The 10,169-nt window shown below is 42.2% G+C and overlaps 1 protein-coding gene across 5 annotated transcripts in view; it reads left to right on the top strand.

Annotated features, from left to right (window-relative positions):
• Positions 1-2,991: 2,991 nt before the first annotated feature.
• GOLGA4 (golgin A4) overlaps positions 2,992-10,169 on the top strand; it is a 92,431-nt gene continuing 85,253 nt past the window's right edge. For 2 of the 5 annotated variants that reach the window (XM_079795094.1, XM_079795092.1), the window contains exon 1: positions 2,992-3,520. In XM_079795094.1, the coding sequence (XP_079651220.1) occupies positions 3,449-3,520 (72 nt within the window). In that variant the 5' untranslated portion in view covers positions 2,992-3,448. The remainder of the gene's footprint in view (positions 3,521-10,169) is intronic. The other 3 variants (XM_079795093.1, XM_079795095.1, XM_079795096.1) reach the window with 3 other exon arrangements.

The following is a 10,169-nucleotide window of genomic DNA, read 5'->3' as shown; positions in this document are numbered from 1 at the left end:
CCTGATCACCCCCAATGGCCCTCCCCCACCGGCCTGATCACCCACAACTGCCCTCCCCTCTTGGCCCCTAACCGCCTCTACCTCAGCCCCACCACCATGGCTTTGTCCAGAAGAACGTCTGGAAGGTCTCCTAGAAGGTCTCCCAGTCTAATTAGCATATTACCCTTTTATTAGTATAGATACAGTAAAAATGAATCTTACTTCCTAGATACAGATCTGTGAGTTTTAACACATGTTTGGATCTGTATACCTACCACCACAATCAGGAAACAAATATTTCGAACATATCTTTGTAATCACCACCAATGACAAAGACAGAATACTATTGGCAGTAAGACACAATACTACCTACTGGCAGGTACCCTCAATCCCCATCCCCATTTTTATGCCTTCCCTACACCTCAAGATAATATTTTCCTTGACTTCTAACACTTCCATTAATTTTGCCTACATGAAATCATGTAGTATACTTTCTTTTGCTTGCCATCTTTTGCTCCCACATTTATTCCTGTTGTCATGTGATTACAATAAAGCAATGAATTGCACAATATTTCATTATATTTATAGCATTTTTGATATGCATAATTAAAAAAACCATTTAGATAGATAATGAATTGAACTATGTTCTTTTTAATGGTTTCTGGACTTTGTATTATACGTAGAAGGGCCTTGAGCACCTAAGATTATAAAGTAAATCCTCCCATGTGTTCTTCTAGTGCTTTAAATTTTTAGGTATGAGAAATTAATGCAACTTTATTTTTTCATGATACCAACTTATTAACCAAATGCTCCTTTAATCCTCACAGGAACTTTACGATGGATACAATGACATGTTTTCTTTTTGCAGATGAAGAAACTGAAATATGCTGAAGTTAACTAATTTTCCCCATCTCAGAACTAATAAATGGCAAAACCGGGATATGAACCCAGCCCGTTAAGTTTAATGTCTATGTCAGTGGTCGGCAAACTGCGGCTCGCGAGCCACATGCGGCTCTTTGGCCCCTTGAGTGTGGCTCTTCCACAAAATACCACGGCCTGGGCGAGTCTATTTTGAAGAAGTGGCGTTAGAAGAAGTTTAAGTTTAAAAAATTTGGCTCTCAAAAGAAATTTCAATCGTTGTCCTGTTGATATTTGGCTCTGTGGACTAATGAGTTTGCTGACCACTGGTCTATGTGGTTATTCATTCCACTACCCAGCCTTTCCACTTTGGGGGAACCCACCCATACAGCTTGAATATGAGGCAAGTGCTGTTTTGTTTTATTTTTTAACAACACAAACACTCTATTCAAGTGTTTGTTTACTCAGGAATCTGATTATCAAGTCCTTACTTAGTAAGGAGCAAGGAATTTGACACCTTCTCCCTCCATTTCATCAACCCTCTAGTTTCCAAGAAGCCTCATTCTTGAAATAAGAATTTTTTTTCTCAGCCCAGTGTTGGGTTTTCCCTTCCAATGATTTTTCTCATTAAACTGTTGTCATCAGCTGTGTAAACAGACCGAGGCTTGTCATGTAAACAATTATAAAACTGTTAAAAATTGAGCAGGGCGTGTCTCAGAAGAGAAGGGAGTGTTAAACATATTTCAGTTGGAGGCCAGGAAAAGGGCAAGAAGGCTTGAGGTCGGCTTCCAGTTCTGCCACAGATCAGATGACTCTGGGAAAGTCATTTTTTGCTCTTTTTTCTCTGTGCGTAACATGGGCAAAAGCAATAATAATGCAGCCCCCCTCACTTTCCCCTAGTTTGCTTACTTTCTGCCTACAAGGGGAATTCAATAGAAAACAAAGATAGAGCTCTAGCTGGTTTGGCTCAGTGGATAGAGCGTGGGCCTGCGGAATGAAGGGTTCCAGGTTTGATTCCAATCAAGAGCACATGCCTGGGATGTGGGCTCCATTCACAGTGGGAGGCATGCAGGAGGCAGCCGATCAATGATTCTCTGCCATCATTGATGTTTCTCTCTCTCCCTCTCTCTTCCTCTCTGAAATAATTTTTAAAAATTAAAAAAATATATAAAACAAAGATAGAAAAAAATTATTTAAAGGAAAAGCTTCAGGCTGGAAAGTTGGCTAAATTCCTGGGAGAGTCATCATCTAAGTTTAGGCACTGATGTGCAGATCTTTCTTTCATGGGAGGTTTCCAACGGTTTTATAACTTTAATTTATATGCCATATAGTGTGTTCTTTTGCAAAAGTAAATACAAAAACATAATATGTTTTAAAGTGTTCTAATGAAGTACATTAACACAGTGTATGTAGTAATACAAATATTTCTATCTATTCTGGATCTCTGGTACTTGCTACAGCCCAAGTGTGTGTGTGTGTGTGTGTGTGTGTGTGTGTGTGTGTGTCCCATCCCATTCAAATGTTGGCAAATCTGGCATATGAACAACACAGCTGTAGCACTTTCACATTTGAGGATAACCCTCTGATAATATAGGTAGAAAATAAAATACTTATTTTTTTTTGCAATCAAGAAAGAATCGGTAGATCGTTTGGGAACAGAGTGAACACAGAGAAACAGTGTTAATGGTAGTCTCCGCCTCTGCAGTAAGGGACCCAGAAGCAGTGTGGTGGTGGTGTGGCTATGGGCTTTAAAGCCAGGAAGGTTCTGGGTTCAAATGCTGCCTCTACTATGTCCAAGCTGTGCTCCTTTCAGTGAGATTCTTAACTTCTCTGAACCTCAGGTTTTAAGTTTTCATTTAAAACTTCCTTACACAGTGAAATTCAGTGTTTGTAGAGTATAGTTTTCTGGGGAACAGTCGGAGTACTGGGCCCTGAAGAGACAAATTCCTAACCATGAACAGGGAACACAAGTACACTGTCCTTCAGAGCCCGTAGCAGGTTCCCCGATCGCCCCTCTCCCACCTGAACGCTCACACACGTGCTTCGCAGCAGCGGGCCCGCCCGCCCGCCCGGTTCAAGGACAGAAGTAGCGCCCTCTCCGCCCAGCCCGGTGCGCGCGGAGCCGTGCTCAGATGGGCCCTGGCTCCGCTCTGAGCGCCTCTCCGCGCGCCATGGCTGTGGCGGCACAGAACCCAGGTTCTCCCGGGAATACGCTCCCGCGTTCGCAGCGACACTCGAGCGCGCCTGTGCTTGTCCCCTACGGCGCTCCGTACACGCTCCCGGGGCGAGCTCCACGTCGGCCGCGCAGGCGCCTTGGGCACCCAGTTCACCTGCTGCCGTTTTCGCCGCCGCCGCCGCCGCTGTCGGGGCTGGATGGGGGGCCGAGGCCAGCCAGGGGCACCCAGAAGAAAGACACGCGGCGGCGGCGACGCCAACACCCGCAGGACGAGAGTCCGAACCGTCTCCGAGCCCAGAGAGTAGGCGGCCGGGCCCGGCCCCCGCGGTCCCGGGTGTAGAGAAACCGGCGTCGCTGCCGCGGCTGGGTCTTCCCGGGCACTCGCCCCTCAGGTCTCATTCACACTCAGGACCTCCCCCCACCCCGCGCTGCGCCATGTTCAAGAAACTGAAGCAAAAGGTCAGCGAGGAGCAGCAGCAGTTCCAGCAGGCGCTGGCCTCCTCTCAGGTACTGTGGCTGCCTCGGTTCCCCCCGTGCCCAGATCCCTCCACACCGGCTCCGGGCTGACAGGAGGCGAGGTTCTTCTGTGACCCTTGACCTCTAACCCGAGGATGCCCCCCACACTCGGGACTGGGAATGATTCCTGACCCGGGTCTCCCCTCCCGGCCCCCGCAGAACTCCGTTCAGGAGAGTGGGTGGGGGTGGCCGGATCCGTCCCGATCGCTGACCTCTGTTAGGAGTTCCTCTCAACCCCGCCACCACCCCCCCACCCCCCATGCCCGACCCCGGCCTGAGAATATGCGAGAGGGGCTCTGGACTTGCAGGATTTTGGACCCATCTCGAAGGTTCCCCCACCCAGCTGAGACCCGTCGCAGGGATGAGGGCGGCGTGGGAAAACCTGGTCCCTTGCAAATAGCTGACCTCTTGGCTGAAGTCCCCTCTCCGAGGGGCCAGGGTCCCGTAGGACTCCTGACCCGAGATGGAAGTCGAATTCCCAACCCTGGGCCCGGGGTGAGGGCCAGGGGTCGAGCCATTCCAGGCCAGGCTGCTTGCAGGAGCGTCGGGACCGGGAGCGAGGCGGCGGCGTGGCCGGGGTCCAGCGCCCGAGGCGGTCACGAGTTAGTCACTTCGCTTAACTTGGTTGATCCCGGGCGGGTGGAGGGGCTGACACGGAGGCCCGGCCGGGCTGGTGCCTGTCCACGACCTGGCTGCTGCTGCTGCTTCAAGAGTCTCGATACGTTTATTTTTCACGAATGCTGTTGCTTCAGGAAATGACAGCTTCCCGGAGAAGGGGGGCGTGTTAATTTAAAGGAACCATCATCTCCTTAGCACCAATGAAAGTGTGTTTCGGTGGCGGCAGAACGTGGTCTCTACAATGAAGATGAGCGCTCCTGCTAAAATTTCTTCCCTGCCTTTCTGAATCTCAACAGATTGAGCAAATGTCTCTCTTAATTTTAATTTTGACAAGGAAGACTGAGTTTTGACTAGTTTGGCATTTATAATGCACTTAAAACATGTATCTTATGTAACTAAAGCTATTAAACAACTACGTAGAACTACATAGTGCATTGAGTTTGTTCTGAACTGCGAAATTGAAGTTCTCTTAAACTTAAAGCTTGTGTAGAGTAAAACAGTGCTTGAAATACATTGGAACAGGCGTGCAGGACAGTGACGGCTTGTTCATTCTCATGTAAAATGTAAATAGTGACTAAAATTTAAATAGTAAAATATTTTACTTTTCATACCATGTACTTTTCTGACTTTACAAAACACAGCTACTTAAGAAACAATGAAGAATGTAGGGAAGTGGTCATGTTAGTGAATGTCACGAGATGTTTACATTTGGGAAAGTGTAAAATATCATTGTTCCAAGATTCCATCTCTAGAAATTTAGTCTTAAGAAAATTTAGGATGTGCTAAAGATTTATCCACATGGATTTTCATTTCAATTTTTTTAATAGGTAAAAATTGGCTAAAACTGTTCAATAGAAATAGAAAGTTGTATCAGTTGGTCAATTTATGCAGCCTTTAAAAATACCAGAATTTATTGTGTTCTTACTGTGTGCCAAGCATTTTGTTTATTATTTTACACGGATTATTTTATTTAATTGTTTATAAACCTATGAGGAAGATAATCTTTTATAGATGAAGGAGTGAGACCCAAAGAGGTAAGTTGCCCAATATCACACAGCTAGTGTGAGAGCCTACAGAAAAGTATTATTAACATGCAGAGATACTTGTTTTAAGAGACAGATTAAAGAGCAACATATGGCCATAGCTGGTTTGGCTCAGTGGATAGAGTGTCTGCCTGTGGACCAAAGGGTCCTGGGTTCAATTTCGATCCAGGCCACCATCAAGGGCACATACTTGGTTACAGGCTCCTCCCAGCCCAAGCCCTGGTCGGGGATCCTGCAGGAAGCATCCAATCGATGTGTCTCTCTCATATCGGTATTTCTCTCTGTCTTTACCTCTCTCTTATACTCTCTCTAAAAATCAATGAAAAAATATCCTCGGGTGAGGATTTAAAAAAAAAAAAAAAGCAACATATGATCCCAGTTTTGTGGGAAAAATATGTATATAAGCATATTTATATACAAACAGTGACAGTAGTTTAGGAAGGATATGCCCAAAGGTGCTGGTGAGATAAGTATTCTTTTTCTTATTTGTAATGTTAGTTTTTCTTCATGAAAATTAATTGCTTTTATGCTTTAGTAAAAAGAGGTCGTTTTTAGAATAGAAGTAAAAAAGCTAGTTACAAGCTAACATGTTAGAGTTTCCAGTTTCCATAGGTTGCTGCCTCTGATGAGACGGTGCATCTGGATTAAATAAAATCATTTTGTGTACAAAAGATTTAAAACATTCCCATTTGATATATATATTTATTTATCCAGAATGCAAAAGGAAATCATTACTGATCAACTACTGATAGAAATTGGATTCTGTTCTGGCCTCAGATTTTTATCTATTCAGAACCCTTCAGGATGAGTAGTTCTGGATTATTGTTTTTAGAGTTAAGGATTTATTGCATGCATGAATTGAAAAAGAAAACAAAACACCTTTTTTTGATGACAATCCTTTTGCAACAGATTACACAAATTCTTGTTTTCTTAAGCAGAGGCTCTTGAATTTGTATATTATCATTTCTTCAGTTTTGGCTATAAATTATTTTGTGTTGAAGGCACCATGCCCTCAAGAATTTAATAGGGCGTGAAAGGCCTTTTTTTTTTTTCCCCCCCACTCAAGAGGATTTATTTGTTATTGGTCTAGGTTAAAAATTTTCCCTCGGGTGGTGTTGAATATATTTCTCCCTAATCTGTGTCTAATTCCAAACCTGTTCTTTATTCATTGTTAGTTAAACAGATCTTTGAATATTCTTTCTCCCTTGATTTTATAAAATTTCTAGTTTTTCCATTTTTATTCTTTTACTTAAAAAAACTTTTTAAATTGATTTCAGAGAGGAAGAGAGAGATAGAAACATTAGTGATGAGAGAGAATCGTTGATTGGCTGCCTCCTGCTGGGGACTGCTTGCAACCCAGGCATGTGCCCTGAACTAATGGAACTGTGACCTCCTGGTTCATAGGTCGATGCTCAACCACTGAGGCATGCTGGCCGGGCTGAATCTTAGTCTTTCTGGAGAAATTTTTTGATATATCTTTTTTTTTTTAAAGGTAAAAGCAGTTCAAGTGGGTTGGGATTAGCTTTTTTCTATTTTAATGAAGAACTAAATTAGGTCAGAAAATATGGCATCTTATGTCATAAAGATTAAGGTTCTATAAAACTTTTGTTTTAGAGGTGCCTGTGTGGAATGGTTTCTTTTTAATTTGTTAAAAATTTTAACTGTGAGTCCCAGTGGGGAAAAAATTGAGAAACAGTGATCTAAAGAATACTGGGAAAGTGGATAAGGGTATCAGAAGACCTGTGTGCTAACCCATATCTTGCAGTATGCACTCTGGACAAGCCACATAATCATTCTGACTTCTTATTTTCTCATCAGGAATTGGGGATGAGATACTATCTGCCCTGCTTACCTTTCAGATTGGTTGTGAGGATCAAAAGAGATAAGAGATGTAATTATAGAGCACTTATTTATTTAATAGAGCCTGCTAAGGTGCTATGCTGGGTGTTACATTTGCCTTGAAGGGTAGATGTAGTTTCTCTACCATGGGGTTGAGAGACATGTACTCCTAGCATGGTGGTAGTGTTCACAGGCTGTTGTGGCAGCATATCCTAGTAAGAAGGCATTTCTGGAAAGGGTCAGTCATGGTGACATCTGAGTAGAGTCTTGGTGGATAATGAAAAGTCATGGTATATACCGACAAGGCATTTAAGCCTTATTATTTCTAAAGGTGACTATTAGTTTTCTAATGTTGCCCAACAAATTACCACAACCTTAGTGTCTAATAACCCAGTTATTATTTCACATTCTGTATGTCAGAAGTCTGGCGTAGTCTGACCTGGTCTCTGCTCAGGATCTCACAAGGCTAAGATCAGGGTGTCGTCCAGACTGTGTTCTCATCTGGAGTTTTGGGTCCTCTTCCATACTCAGATGGTTGTGGTAGCATTTAATTTTTTGTGGTTGTAGGACTGAGGTTCTTATTTCTTGCTGACTGTTGAAGGGGACCACCTTCAGTTCCTAAGAGCTGCCCAGAGTTCCTTGCCACTTGGCCCCCATAGGCATTCGCTTTCTTCAGGACAGCAGGAGTGCATCTCTGCTTTCTGCCTCTGCCTTTGCACTCTGGACTCATATTTGAAGGGTGTGTGATTAGGTTGGACCCATCAAGATAATCTTCTTCTAATTAATTCAAAGTCAACTGATTAATAACCTTAAATATACCTACAAAATCCCTTTTGCTATGTAGGGTCAGACAATCAGGGGAATGATATCTCATCAGACTCACAAGGCAAGGGTCATTTGGGATCATCTTAGAATTCTATGTACTGCAGACTAAAATGGTTTTTCTTATACTGAAGTTGGGGTCTTTGTTATAATAATAATAATCAGTCAGTTGGCAATAAAAATATTGTGAGCTTGTATATAACCATCAGGCTTCTTGACAGATAGCCTAGAAATCTGTTGTCAAATTTCTCATTAGTTTTCTATGAAAACTAATTAGACCAAATTTATTTTGAATGAATCTAAATCCTTTTATATTTTGAAGTGAGGATAACACATTAAGGATCCAGGACCTTGGGATAAATGCTCAAGTACAGTTTTATACTTTGTAGTCACATCCATTCCTTCATGTGATCTGTACTCTTGCAATTCCAGAGGAAGACTTACAAGTTATCAGGCCAAATTTTGCCAGGTGGTACCACTTTTCTGAGGATAGTGTATTTTAGAGCCTTGTCTTCAAATTTATAAATCCCAACATTTGATTTTGCCAGTTTATCCAGAGCTGAAGAGGCTCTCAGTTACTGATTAGGCTCACATGTGGCCATGGTAAAAAGACATAGTGCCAATTTTTTAAAAATACATTTTTATTGATTTCAGAGAGGAAGGAAGAGGGAGAGAGAGATAGAAGCACCAATGATGAGAGAGAATCATTGATTGGCTGCCTCCTGCACGCCCCCCGCTGGGGATGGAGCCCACAACCTGGGCATATGCCCTGACCGGGAATCGAACTGGTGACCTCTTGGTTCCTGGGTCGACGCTCAACTGCTGAGCTACACCCGGCTGGGCATAGTGCCAATTTTTAAAACTCACAGTGGTGGTGTACTTTCCAAGTGATTGGAAGGTCACTGTCTGGAGTAGCCCTTTCTGGCATCTGGGCAATTGGAAAGCTGAATTATCAAGGCAAAGATTACTTGGAGATGATGGAATCACAGCAGAGAGGTCAAGAGCTATTCCTTCTAGTCTTGTAGTACTTTCCTAGTTACTCTCCTATCTTTTTGTCTCCCCCCTCAGTGGTCCTTTTATTAAAGGAGATATTATATATGACCATTTAAAAGTAGATAGAAATGGAGCTCCTCCCTCTCATCGTGTCAGCCTTTGAAGTATCTGCAGCCTTTGAAGCGGGCATGATTTGAAATTTATGGTTCTGGGTGTAGGAAGGATTTATTGAATTTCTCTCATTTTCAGTGAAAACTATTTCTGAAGTGCTCTGAACATTTGCATTTTAGTCTCAGTCCTGGATAAACACTATCCAGTCACTGCTTTCCATTCCCATTTTCTAAGCACAATATTGACTTTTAGTAATACATTTTCTAGACATTTTAGACATTGGTTAGGCTTATGCTTCATTTCACATTCAAACATTTTCTTGTTTAAAATGTTAAGATGTTACTGTTTCAGTTTTTATCCTGGGAGAGGTTATCTTATTCCTTAAGGTAACTTCTGCATATAGTTAATTTCATCTATCACTTGTTGATTTTGTTGTTGTTCATCTTTTAGAAGGTGTGTGCATGTTGGATTTTTAGTTGTAAGCTAGTTAAGCAGAAAAGGAATTTATTAAAGAATATTTGGTAGCTTACAGATTTCCAGGACGGCCTGAAAGTCTGGGCTGATTGCTATGTCCAGCCATACATGGGGGCTGCACTAAGAAGAATGTTGCAGCTGCCTCAGCTGGGCAGCAGCATTGAGTCTCCCCCTGCACAGCTCCTGTGTACAACTACATGAAGCCGTCTCCATACTCTTCAGCTGGTGAACTTTAGTTTTCAATGTTTATTTCCTCACATCACTCACTTTTGACTCATGTGAGTGTGTTCTTTGGTCACCTGCCCTCTGTGCAAAGAAGACTGGGTCAGTGGTTTTCTGAGTTTTAACTTAGGGAGTTAAAAGAACTGTTTAGGGAAAAAAAAAAAGATATTAAATTTCTGTCATATTTTTTTGATAATTTCCTACTCCTCCCAATTAAACTGTTCCTTTTGATTTCTGCTTTTGACATAAAAATCTTTGTCCTATTCAGAGATTATAGAAATATACTCTCATATATTCTTTTATATTTTAATTTTTAAAGATCATTTAAAGCTGTAATATAGCTTAATATTTTATAGAGGAGGACACATAGCCCTCAAAAATATAGTGAGGGTCTGATTGGTGTCTCTCTCCCGCCATATAGATGGTCATTTGTCCCAACACCATTTATTGGACACCTGTCTTTAAAAAAAAAATTAATTATTTTAAAATTTTATTTTGCAATCACTACATTCAATATT

Source organism: Cnephaeus nilssonii (genome assembly GCF_951640355.1).
Source record: "Cnephaeus nilssonii genome assembly, chromosome: 17".
Lineage (NCBI taxonomy): Eukaryota > Metazoa > Chordata > Mammalia > Chiroptera > Vespertilionidae > Cnephaeus > Cnephaeus nilssonii.
The sequence above is the reverse complement of the archived record's forward strand: the minus strand, read 5'-3'. Positions and strand labels throughout refer to the sequence as shown.